Source organism: Staurois parvus, unplaced genomic scaffold (genome assembly GCF_062004578.1).
Source record: "Staurois parvus isolate SC_StPar_1 unplaced genomic scaffold, SC_StPar_1.0 ptg000562l, whole genome shotgun sequence".
Lineage (NCBI taxonomy): Eukaryota > Metazoa > Chordata > Amphibia > Anura > Ranidae > Staurois > Staurois parvus.
In genome coordinates, this window is record NW_028318358.1 from 13,328,853 (window position 1) to 13,342,598 (window position 13,746).

At 42.2% G+C, this 13,746-nt stretch overlaps 1 protein-coding gene across 1 annotated transcript in view; it reads right to left on the reverse strand.

The window, feature by feature from the left end:
• Positions 1-13,487, reverse strand: part of LOC149450861 (hydroperoxide isomerase ALOXE3-like) — a 55,211-nt gene extending 41,724 nt beyond the window's left edge. Inside the window, exons 1-4 of the mRNA XM_089691360.1 lie at positions 13,338-13,487; positions 8,430-8,628; positions 3,411-3,492; positions 1,844-1,972 (exon numbers count right to left, since the gene is read on the reverse strand). Of these exons, the coding sequence (XP_089547486.1) occupies positions 1,844-1,972; positions 3,411-3,492; positions 8,430-8,628; positions 13,338-13,478 (551 nt within the window). The 5' untranslated portion in view covers positions 13,479-13,487. The remainder of the gene's footprint in view (positions 1-1,843; positions 1,973-3,410; positions 3,493-8,429; positions 8,629-13,337) is intronic.
• Positions 13,488-13,746: the final 259 nt, after the last annotated feature.

Consider the following 13,746-nt stretch of genomic DNA (forward strand, 5'->3'; position numbering starts at 1 on the left):
AATAGAGTGGGAAGATCAATCATTGGGGTTATTGACCCAGAAGGCGTGGCTGGGGAGGATTTGATCAGTCTCTTCTCCCTGCGACTTCCCCCCCTGGGAGGAGGGGGGGGGTGTTCTATTGAAACTAATGCTACTAGGCCTCAGCAGGTAGTTTGGGCTGAGGGCCTGAAGGAAACTTGCATGTGGAAGCTTGGCTGGAGAAATGGAGGCCCTTTTAACTGTAGCTCCAGGTATGCAAGTACGTCTTGAGGGTGACACACCAGAAGGTATTGCTGAAGGATTGTGACATAGAAGAGGACAGCCAGTAAATCTGTAACCCTATCAGCATTATTTTTAAGGCTGCTACTACAGGATCTAATACTTCTGGAACAAGATAGCGGTCCAAGTTTTGTGAGTGCCTTAGTTATCCTGCACCCTCAACCCTCCTCCCTGCACTTTGTTCAAGACCTGCAGTAAACCATAAAAACACCTTTAAACTGGAACCCGGTTTTGTCATTTTGGGACTGGAAATGGGGCAGGCAGCCTCTGAACAGTAAAGGGGGAATCCGTTATTTCCAACAGCTCCTTCGGGGTCACTGCTACATATGAAATTCATGGATATTAAATAACTACGTTTTCTGGGTTAGAATAAAAGCATTGATATATACGGTATTTGTTGGAGTATCCGCAGAAATATGTCTGATGCATGAATGAATGCAGAGCATGAAAACAAAACTCTACAAGAATGATTATCTTGCCCTCCTGAGGATTTACCCCCCTTCCTGGTCAGGCCATTTTTTGCGTTACGGCGCTGTGTTACTTTGACAATTGCGCAGTCATGCAACACTGCACCCAAATGAAATTTACATCATCCCCACAAATTGAGCTTTTTGGTGGTATTTGATCACTTCTGCATTTTTGTTTTTTGTGCTATAATAGACAATTGAGAAAAAAATTTGACTTTTTGCTATTAAACATGTCCAGTAAAAAAATCAAATTTAGGCCAAAATGTATTCCGCTACATGTCTTTGGGGAAAAAAAATCCCAATACATATAAAATTATAATGGTTTACGTGATGTTAGCATTTACAAATGGTGGTATAGATATTGACTTTTTCTCTTCTATTTTTACTAGTAATGGCAGTGATCAGTGACTTATAGCGGGACTGCAGCAGGCTCTGACACTGGGAGGAACTAACTGTCACTGACATCCCCAGTGAAACCAATACAGTGATCAGCGCTAAAAAAAGCACTGACACTGTACTAAGGGCACTGGGCAGGAAGGGGTTAGCATGAGGGGCAATCAGAGGGTTAACTGTGTGCTGTTTTACTTGTCTGCTTCATTGTAATCACACTGCTTTGCATCTCTGTGCTTCGCTTGTGCCCCCCTACCCGGAGATTCAAAATCACATACATATGTGATTTTACGCAGCTGTGCCGCCCTGTAGCAGTATATCATCTATAGGGCGGTTGTGAAGTGGTTAATCACGATTCAGGAGTGAATTTAGCAGAGACAGGCCCCCATATGACTGCAAAGTGTTGGCTCTGTGCAGGCATGGGAAAACAGGGAATTTCCGTCAGTGAAATCTGCTGGATGCGTCAAAAGGTTTCCCGATTGCTTTACCCACTGATCTCAAAGTGCAATGTGTAGCAAGTTAAATAAGATCACATGACCGCAGTATGTACTGTACAAAATAAGGTACTAGGTAACAATATTGTCATGTTTTCTAAAAACTGTAGCTTATATTGCCTTATCATACCCATGGTATTTGCTTTATCTGCGCTTTGGGAAAGTCAACTACCCATCAATGTTAATATTTAATGTCTAGGGTTTCTAGCAGATCAGTAGATGTTTGATACATACGTGGAATATGATGTAAACGTAAAACTGGCGCGCTTCAGGAAGGAGAACTGTTCATTAGGAGGCAGATTCTGAGGATCATCATTGGCTAGATCAATGCAGTGAGGGGTACCTTCTGCATAAACTTTCCACCTACAGAATAGAATATTATTAAAGGTCCAGCTACTAGAACCAAGTCAGTGTTTAGTCACAGCGGTTATAAAATGACAGGTTTAAAGTCCACCTCCAGACAGAATTTCCATTTTGTTTTGGATAGAACGTGGAAGTGTTGGAGCCTCTGTCAGGTTTTTATTATTGCCTGTCTCCCCATTGGGACTGGCAAGACAAAATATCTCTTCAAAGAGGACAGAAACAAAAACAGTTTAGTAGATTGGGTTGAGTTAGGTCGGATCTTCAGACAAATGTTTTATAGCTACCACTGTCCCATTTTATGGTTTCATGGATGTCAAAGACAAAAACAGTAAAGGGGAAATCTGTCCAGTGGGGTCACAGGCAGAAATAAAAACCTGATAGGAATTTCAACTTTTCCATAATGTATCCTAAAACCAAAAGTTAGGCATTAGTCTAATGAAAATATTGCTGCTACAGAATTCATTAGCTTTATAGCAGCTTTGCGCTAACTGAAAGTCACTTTTCACAATGCACTGGCAGATATGTAATCTGTTAAAGAAAATTGAGAGACCAGAGATGAGATCACTTTTCTATTTGAAATGTTTTAATGGGAACGTGTTCCAGTTAAAACTTTACATTGTGAAGGTGCCACACACCAACAGCTCAGTGTGTAATAACGAGAAGTTGCCTCAGCTTCCCAAGCCAGGTCCATTGACACATTTTGCCCCGCCTCTGGGGCTTAGTCATAGAAATGGGATTGTGGAGCAAGAGAAATGCTCTACAGCCATGACTGATTTGAGTGCATATACAGTACACAAGAATTTAGCAAAAAGGTTGAAAAAAGTGAATAGGCATTTTAAAAATGGTTGTAAATCTCTATAATGAAAAAATGGAACAGTATACTCTTTAGAGTGTACTAGCCTCAATCCATAGCACCAAATGTGATTTTTGTCCCCTCTCTTTCATCTGCTATCTGCATTAGTCAATTCTGACAGGTTATCCCCACACCACAACATTTCTGGAGATAGTCCTGCCCTCCAGACATAGATAATTGACAGCCTCAGCTATGCATGTTTCCCTATGAGGCTGTGTAGAGGGGGTGTCCTTTCCCTCCACTCAGGTCTCAGATTACACTCAGCTCTTGCCTGTGCGTTGCAGTGTGACACATCAGATCCCTGTCCCATCATGAGGGAGCTGAGAAATGGTCTTTGATCTAGGTTTTAGAAGGCTTCAGAGAAGAAGACAATGATTAGTTTCATGTGCATCAGCCGAGGCTAGTTACTTCAATGGGTACACTCCCTCTACAGAATCTCATAGGGAAACATAGCAAAGGCTGTCAACCACCTTCTCTGTGCTGAAGGATGGGCAGGGCTATTGATGAACAATGCAAATAACATATCCTATAGTGGACAACCCCCTCCCACCATACAGAGATAGGATGCATGTGCTAACCACTCACTTGTATGTATCTCTATTCATCTCCAGTTCTAATTTTCTTTGTTGCTTGATAACAGGGTGTGTATTCTTAGTTATCACAACACCTAAAACAGAACAAGTTATGCATTCACATTTACTACTACAACACCACTATGTAACGCATCAATCCAATATGGGTACCAAACAGCCAATCCCAGTGAACACTGAACTCTAATGCTATTAATGTTTGTGCTCTACAGAATCAGATACACAATTATCAAAATTTCACTGTAACCCTTAGCAGCTTGGCATTAGATGTTCCAAGTCTGGTGCAGTTATTACAATAAAGATTGTGTAACTGGTTGTGTTAATAAACTAATACAGTGTCATGGGCTGAACTACAAATATACTAGAATAATAAAAACAGTAGTTATAGTAAAGTTCTTACAAATGCCCCCCTTCCCTCCAGCAAACCTCCAATTGTTACACTTACCTGTCTCCACCATTCTCCAAGATGTTTGGGTACGGTATACTGAGAGCCACAGCTTATTTTCCAAAAGTCCCAAAGCCAGGCTCTGCTTTTTCTGCACATGTGTGAAAAACCCTCGATAGAAAAGCTGTCCATTGCAGAGACAAATAGCAGATGGCCTTTAGCTATTAGTGGTGGTTACTAATTGTTTTTTATCTGTGTACCTTTTTGGCAGTCCATTTCAATAAATTGTACCCATTATGGGAGGGAGCAAAGGCTGAACTATGGGACAGAGATAATAGAAGCATACATAGTGCACCATACTGAGGGGTGGATGAGGCTGGATTGCACTAACATTGGGAGGTGCTTAAACAGTTATAGCAAAATAAAGCCCAGGTATACTTTGCAGGGGTCTGGAAAGAATATTGCATGTGCAAAACTATCAATAAAAAAAAAAAATGAAATAAAGTTTTGTAGCTGGGTGTCGCCCGCTGTGTGCGTGCATATTGCGCTTTTATTCCCCCCTTCCAGAGGTGATGCAGCCAGGCACAGGACACTTGGAGATGTAGTCCTAAAGAGGTGCTGTACAATGGAAGCTATTGGGGTTGGACTCTTTGCGAACAAAGAACTTTTTTGCAGGCATTCTGAGAGCGATCGGAAGTACAGTGTTGAGAGTCAGGAAATGCATACCTGTTGCTGTCTGGGTCTGCGCTCCCACTGACAGCTTTTGAGCGTTTCTTGCTGTTGGAGACCAGAGCTGGGGGAACCAGTTGCTGTGTGTACCTAAATCAGTGAGGACTAGAGCTGAAAGCCTACTTGCGAGGACATACTTGTGAGGACCTGATCCCGACGACTGAGCCTTCTAGGACAACTGATTGCCGAGTATAATGGGACCAGATCTGTTGCATACCGGGAGTGGCGAGTGGAACTACTGAGCTTACCCCCCCCCTACTGCCTACAGTTAATGCTAATAGAGACTCCCCTTACAGCTGAACAGCCATCCATTGAGTACAGCCTTAGAGGGACAGCAGAACATGTAGCACTACCCCCTTAGGAGTCACCGAGTTATTTTTGGGCTCCCTGTCATTCCGGATCCCTCTCTGAAAGCTCAACCCCTGCCGACACCACAAGATTCCTTTAACCAGAGTAAACAGCGGAAAGTAAACACACAGATTGGAGTAAACTGATATGAGGTTTATATTAAACTTCAATGTGAACGTGGTTGAACAATACAAATTGGTATTGATACTTGGAATGGCAATAATTACTCTTGGCAACTCTAAGCAAAGAAGTAACACAAAGCAGTTTAATCAATGTTAGCAGGCCTGCTTTTCAGAAATTAACCCAATGCCTTCGACCAGAGGTGGTGGCATCCCCAGTGAGCAATACGATCTAGCAATAATGGGACTAGCTCACTTTGGGCCCTCAGTCTGACGACAGTTTAAATCTGAGGCAAGAGCTCTTTGACCAGGGTAGTCAATGTCCCTTTAAGTGCAGTGAGGACTTGTTTGCACGCTCGCTGGGGCCCAGTTAGTGCACAAGTAGGCAGGGATATAGGTGATAGTTCCTGATTGGATTGATACAAAGGGAGAGAAGAAAAGACAAGACCTTTCCCTTTAGTGACACGTGTTGTCTCCTTTAATTCGCTGGGAAAAGAGCAGCTTTTAAGCAAAGTGTTAAACTGGCAAATGGGCTTGTTAGCAAAAGGGCAACTCCATTCTGGGATGCGGTGGCCAATGCCAATGGTGATAGAAATTCCTTTAAGAGGATAGGCCAATGGTTCAGGGAGCACTGATGTGGTATGGCCTGCAGAAGGTCAGCTCTGATCTGACTGTACTGCAAATGTGTTCAACAGTGGCTATGGGAACTAGGACGCAACACATGTTAACTGAATGCAATGTGCACAACTGTGTGCAGGTAAAGTAGCAGGTATGAGGAGGCTGTCAGTATTCTCTTGCTTAACCGGTGTATTGGACTCACCCCCAATCAGTAGCTTTCAGCACGTCCTGGTTGTGTCTCTTGGCGGATGGGGGCCCCCCCCACAGGTTCTCCAGCTTCACGTGCAGCATTCCGTCCAGCCACTGTTCTCCGGGTCACCTGCTAGTAGACGGTCTTGCTGAACAAGGCGGAAATGTCCTTGCTTCTCCCCTCTCTGCAGCCTGGTCTGGTTCTCCAGCAGTCAGTACAACACTCATTCGGCTTATGCTTTCCAGCTCTCTCCCATCTCACTTCCTGTCCAGTCTCCCAGGACTTGGTATATATCTGCCCCCCGCCCACATGCCAGCACTTCTGGGAAAAGTAGTCCTTTGATACACTGCTCCCCAGCAAAGTCTTGTGATTCAGTATATAAGGTCCATGGGGCTGCTCTGCAGAATGTGAGTGCCACTGAATTTACAGGACACTGAAAAAGTGTTGGTTTTAACATCTTGCAGCTGACATAGCAAGGGTGTTACACATTCACCACCTTACAGACAGGCCCCAGCAATAGCTAACACTGGCAATTAGGTGGCAGCACTTTATGGCCACCTCCAAGGGTTTCCTTTTGTCAGGAATGCATACACCCCACCCACTATTGGGATTGTATGTGTAGTGTGCACATGAGGACCTGTAGTTGATGCCCTTACTATTAACCGTTTGCACCAGTTATTCAGATTAGCATTACCACAGTTCAGTTATTTTATGAGCCAATATTCATATCTAGTGCTGAATCTTTAAACCTAACAATTGCTAATCAACACATATTTAGTACATGTGCGAGCACCCATGTGACCTGCCTTTTAGAATGTCCTTGTAAATTGCAATGTGTGGGGAGAACAAAAAGGAAAACTTTGAGTGCATTTGAGTGAACACATCACATATTGAAAACATCAAAAAGGATTCAGGCATCATAGCTTATCTAATCATTTTAGAAAGTTTCATAATAAGGACCCTAAACTTTTAAAATTCTGTGGGATTGACAAGGTAGAGCCCTTTTGGAGAGGGGGTGATTTAAAAAAATTCATCACAGAATGAAAATAGATGGATTCAAAAATTAGATACTTTGATTCCCAAAAGGATAAAATGTAGAAATAGATTTGAATGGTTTCCTGTCCAACTGGTAAAAGATATCAAAGTTCACCTGGAGCGAACCTTATTGACTGTCAGAATGCATAATTTTGGGGGTATTTTTATTACACATATAATTTAATATTTATTATTTTTTTAAGATTAAATTCATATTTTTATTATTTTATCATAAAAAACCTAAATGTTTATGTAATGTGATGTACTCAGCAATGGTTAGGTGTATGAAATGCAATATTACATTATAGGTTTTGAAGCCAGTACACCCTTCAGGAAGTATATAGTAGGAAGTGGGACACCAGAATGGGAGGTTCTTAGGAATGAGATAAAGACAAGAACCAGAGATCATGGTCTATGAGGGGCAAAATGCGTTGATGCAATTTCCGGCTGTTTGGAGTGCCGCCACGTCCTGTGAGTGGAGCGCACGTGAACCAGCGGCTCTCCGGAACCATCTTTAGCCCACTGCATTACCTTTGTTGAGGCTACCCAAAAACAACATATTACAAGGCGATTTGTTATTTTTGGAATGCGAGTGTAATATATAGTTATTCATAGCTAATAAATGGCATGACATTATACTATTAGTGTTCCTTTTGCTTCCCTTTGGTATCTTAGTAAATGGAATACATTGACAGAGTGAACCTTTCATATTATAACCATGGGTCTGGTACTCCTGGAAACATGATCACATCCCACAAAAAAAAAAAAAGCTTTTGACTTTTAAGCCCATAAAGCTAGTAGTCCACTGTCTGGTGAGTGAGGAATGCACAGGGGAGGGAGCACTAACGTGATTGATATTTCTTTCAAGGTACGGGATATTCATTTTGGATATTTTTTCAGAGCACATAGCACTAGACATAGGGACTTTATTTTGTAATGTGTTGTGTTTATTAGCAATTATGTAGAACTGTATTTCACTTTTGAGCAGCAGCATTCTTTAATACAATATTTGTGCAGTTGGCACAAATGGTTTGGTATAGAATAGCACGGGTTATTTGTTTAGTTTGTATCTTTAAACCGGTTCTGTCTTATTGATTCATGCACCACTTTGCCTTAACACCTGTACTATCCAGTTGCTGTGTCCCATTTTTTGTGTACTATTATAGAGTGGTAGCTTACTAAAATTTAACAGACACTAAGGAAAAAAACTTTTCAAAAGTTCAGGTTTGTTTAGCAAAAAATAAGACGCAGTGGTGATTAAATGCCGCCAAAAAAAAGCTCTATTGGTCTCAAAAAAAATTATACAAAATGTGTTTGAGTGACAATTGCGTGATCATGCCACACTACCCAAAGTGCAACAGCGCTGAAAGCTGAAGATTGGCCTTGGCAGGAAGGGGGTAAAAGTGCCCAGTAGGCAAGTGGTTAATTACAAAGGTGTGAAAGGCCTTCAACCTATAAATAGGTGTGTGTGGAGACCAAGCAGCTTAGAGTCCTGGCAGAGCAGAGAAGCTATTATCAGCAGCGGCTTCTGAGGCGGCGGCAGGGGGGGGGGGGGAATTCAATAGAATAGGAATGATAAAGTCATCTCACCCTTCCCCTCTGGGATCTCCACAGATTTTAATATCCACTGATGCAATGGGAATCGGTAGAGCTGGCCTTTGGGGCAGGTCACAGTAACATAGCTGCAGTACCAGGGATCCAGAATGAAATTCAGGTAGCGCTCCATGTAGATCCTAATCAGCAGGAGTTCTCCAAGGACTTTATTTTCAGCGATATTAAACTCTGTCACCTGGAAAAGCCAGAAGTGCAATCTAAGTGGTCTGAACACACTACAAATCCAAACACGAGTCATGGATAATTCAAAGAGCATGCCGGTAGAGATAAAATGACTCAGTAAAGCAGATTAAAGATCAATTAAGATATGTTTTGTACTGAACATTTGACAAAGTGTCAGTATCATGAAGATACAAGAGTAAAGATGCAATATGGCTGAGGAAAATTCTTACTGGTTTGCTCTTATACCCAGAATGCTGTCACCAATAACTTACTATACACATTTGATCAGCAACCCCAACTTCCACTTTTATCGGATGAGGTTTCAGATTAGACAACAAACTGCCCATCAGAGCCAAATATTTAAATACAGCCATGTTGCCCCATTGACAGTCCTGCAAATGTCTGTTGATCCTTCAGTGTAGTCTACTTAATGCAGCTTCCTCTGATGGGGTGGCAATGATGCTGCAACAATGCTGCCAATCTCATACGGGCTGTCCTGGATTACACTATAGTGGGATGAAAAAAAAAAATGTTGCGGGGCATAGCTTTTAGCATTGTCACTCCTGATTTAAAAACGCGTTTGTCAGTCAGCACTGGATCACACTTACTCCTGCCCACTTCTCTCGATTGGCAGCACTGCCTCTGTTCCTGAGATCTTCCCACAGTAAGCTGCAGTATCTGGGAGGTGGAGCACGTGAGACTCAAATGAAGGATTTGGCTCAGTCAGGAAAGGTAAAGGAAGTTGTGTTTACTTTATGGGGCTTGTGCATCACATAGTAAATGGGTTTGAAACTTGTTCAGACTGTCATACAGGAGTCATTAGTTGTTACATGGTACAAGGCTGTTGTGAATAGCCTTGTAGCATGTGACATCTTGCTTACTACTATTAATGTGATCACCTATTGGCAAATCAGGGATCACATGAATCGGGACCTCAGAGGTCCCGTACAGCGATCGGTATTCTGCTGTTTCCTGAGGACACAGTGGAGACCTGATCGCAGTGCTGCACATTCCCAGGGAGCGTGCACAGGCAGTTAATGGGGGCGCCGTTTATAAAAGACAACCCGCTTCAGCACTGCTCCCGTCCGGCTGTTTATGTACATGGCCAGATAGGAAGTAGTTAATACCTTCCCATACAGCCTCCTCCTGAGTTGGTGTCATACAACGTCCTATCAGTAGGTCCCGCTCACACGGCTGCGGGGCCACGCAGCAGTGTGATCAGTCACCAGCTGCGTCCACAGGACACAGCCGATAACAGATTACTACACCGGCCCATTGGTCACATGACACTGCCAATCAGATCACATGACAATTGTATACAATGGATGGCTTCCTTTCATGCCATCCATTGTATACAATTGTGTTAGCAGTGATTGGTCAACACAGTCACATGGTACAGACAGGGCCAATCATAGCCCATCTGTATCATGCTCAATCACAGCTAATCACAACAAAAGACTGAAAGAATCAGTTTCATTCATTAACAATGGTTGCAAAGATCTATGAAATACATTGGTATTTGCAAGTGATCAGGAATTTTAGTTTTGTTTTCACATTATGATTGCTTAGAGCACACTCTCAACCAGGGTGCCTTGAGGTTTCTTCAGGAATACCTTTGCAAAAATGTCTAAAAATTGCCCAAAACATGTATATAGGCCAGTGAGTGGAACAAGCCAGCCTCTTAGCTACACAAAGCCACAGGTTTTCATTGTGCAACCTTCTAGCTGCTGACATCCTGACAACCAATGACATCAATTGACAAGGAGAATGTCAGCTGCCTGCACAGCATCCTACTTTGCCCCCCCCCCCTCTCCATCAGTGCTGGGATCACATTAGCTCAGTGATGGAGAAAAACAGAGGGAGAAGAGAAACATCGGCATACTAGTCAGTACCAGTGTGCAAAGATGTATTTGCTTTGGAAGAATAAATATACTCTAATGTTGGGTGACCTACATGTGTGAATTTTGTTGTGATATAAAAAACTTTTAGAACAGTTTCACATTTAGAATGGGGTGCCTCAAGACTGCCCATAATTTTAAAGGGTACTTTGGGAACAAGGCTGCTCTTAGAAACCATGGGGCCCCATAAAGCCAACCTGACAGTCCCGCTCCCCCCCAATAAAATTCCAGTTTACAATGCTTCAGCTATGAATGAGCACAGTGAGTAATTGGTACTGATCACTCATTATGTTCATTCAGGAAATGGGCTGGTAAATGTGACATTTACCGGACCTTCCCCCCCACTCTATCCTGAAGGATCCTATTGTGTACTTGCAGCTGCCAACAGCAAATAGAGGGGAAGCCAGCAGCACTGTGGGGGCACACAGGGGGGCCTGGACAGCAGGGGGAAAAGTAGAGTGCACAGGGAGGGTGATGGGTGTGGCAGGAGGCAATTACTGGAACCGATCCCCAATATGGCTATCTCTGCAGACGCTGAAACCTGGCATGAGAGAGAGAAGAGACAATCTTCCAGCTGCTGCAGAGAGCCACACAGGGGATTGGTTCCAGTAGTTGCCCCCCCCCAGCCGATTCACCCATCTACCTGGGCCCCGTACAGGACAGGTGGTACCCCCTTATTCACAGCTCTGCTCAGGACTGTCCATAATTTTAAAGAGTGCCTTGTCTGAAAAAAGGTTGAAAAACACTGGCCTAGAGTAGTTCAATGCTACTATGGTATCATTGTATTGCTCTGGTCCCAGTGTGTTGGAAAAAGTGAAAATAAAAAAAAAAGTGTGATTATTTTTTACATACTGTCACCAGTCAGTATCCCTTATCACTGCCACACCAGTTATATAATAATGCTGTAGTGGATTAGTGACAACATAACAAAAATTTGGAAGTTTCTTCATTTTCAAAAAATTCACCATGCCTCTTACTAACGACCTTGGACTGTATTCTCCAAAAATGGGTAATTTCATGGAGATATCCATCTTTCCTACAGACTAAATAATGTATACTAGTTTAGGGTATTTTCACCAAAGAAATGTAGCAGAATACATTTTGACCTAATGTTATTTATTTGCAAGATGTTATACCAGAAACGAAGAAAAATGTGGGGTTTTTTCAAAGTTTCTGGTATTTGTTTATTTAGCAAAATATGATCAACTCAGTGCTGATTAAATACCACCAAAAGAAAGCTATATTTGTGTGAAAATAAAAAAATGTTTATGAATGTACATGTCCTGAACTGAGATGAAGAAAATAAGCGGTGAAAAATGCAATGAAGCACATCAAAAATGCATCCACAATGTAGAAATTGTGGTGTGCCCTGACAGTACCCTGCTAACAAGCAAAAATATGTCTGCAGTGGCACAGTACAGTCAGTCACATATTGACACCCCCTGAAACGTGTACAGTGACACAGTCAGTAACTTGACACAACCAGCAACCCAAAAGGTATTTAGAATGGCCTGGGTGGGTGAAAAAAAATTTGATGGGGCCCCATGGCAGCCTCTCTATGGCACTTAGCAGTGTCAACCATGACAGTATTGTCACTGATATTTATAATATGCCTAAATCAAAGACAGATAACAGGCGGTTAAAAGTTGTCCTTGAATAGGGGACAGCACTGCAGGGAATTACTTTTGAAATTTTTAACTTTGAAGTGTGGGCAACAAACTTTAGCTAGGTACCAATAAGGTCCCTCTAATATGTGCCCTGCTAATAGCTGCTGCTTCTTACATGAAACCTGTTACAAATATACAGTTTCTGACAACGATGTCATTGCTGAAGTTCTGGAGATGAAACTGACAGTCAGGGCTGAAGGACTGTGATCAGCATGGGTTCTTTTCAAATAAAACAGTGTTCTTTGATTGGATAAGAAGCGTATGAAAATGACATTCTGCCCTTATCCATTCACAGAACAACTTCTATTCTTTAAAAAGAATACAAGAAGTTTTCCGCATGGAGGAGCTGCACAGGAGTAACTCGTCATTGTTGTGCTCCACCCCCAACTGTTAGCTTTGGAGGCTACATGTAGTTAACATGTTCCAAGAAAGAAGCAGCAGCCACCAGCAGGCAACACATCTGTAGAGGTACCTTATGGGTACCTAGCTAATGCCCCAATAAAGTTTGTCTGTATTTCAGCTTTAATTTTCCAGGTGACCAATCTGTCCACAATAGCTCACCAGCCTTTTTAAGCATCTCAGATCTCAGGGCCTTAGTGTAAATTCTAAATCCTCCCACCAGTACTAGTGCCATTGCAAGAAAGCTTTGGAAGAGGTAGTCTAGTAGTTAAAAACCCAAGTTGTAGTAGTTTCAATAATCATTGCAATATTTTATATTACATAATTGTTAATACTCCTGCACACAATTACTTTATAACCCTTCTGCAACAAAGACCCCCACAGTTTGAAGATTGTACAACTACAAACCTCAGCTGCCTCAGTTTTTCTCTAAAGAAATGCTAAACAAATTCTCCTTACTGCAACAACTACAAAGCAGAATCTTTGACTACGTCCTGAAAATTCTTCCAGTCTGCTCCTCTTGATTGGAAATGTCACAGGGTTTACAGAATCAGTGTCAACAGCAGTCTCTCCAAGTCCTAATGATACAGCACTGGATTTGTATCTACACATTCACAGATTTTCAATGTTTATTTTCCAGTAACAGCCTTCCTAATGGGTCCCCCTCCCACCTCCAGGTCCCATAGCAGCTGTGTTGGCTGTTGTATTGCCATTGTAATCTATTACAAATAATGCCAGCACTGCTTAGTGATACTCACAGCTCCGGATATGAAGTTGGACCAATGATGGGGCAGTTGGTGTACTTCACTTTCTCCATGTACTCCCACAAGGACAATAGAGACATTACTACAAGTGCTAGCAGCCAAGTCTGTCCCTGTGGCTACCTTCAACTTATACATCTTCAGGACTTCAGGAGATGACCCTTAAGGAAGCAGTTCTGCTAGACACAAGTAAAGTTTGAACAGTTAGCTATATCATCCTCTTATGCAATTTACAACTAGTTCACACCTATATTTAGTTTCAACATCAGCAGAATCAACCACTCCGGTTTTGACATAGGGCATAGATAATTCAATCCAAAAATACAGCCCAACATGCATGTGATAAATGCTAGTTTTATATCCTACTATACTACTTTATTACACCCAGATAAGGAAACATCAGTAT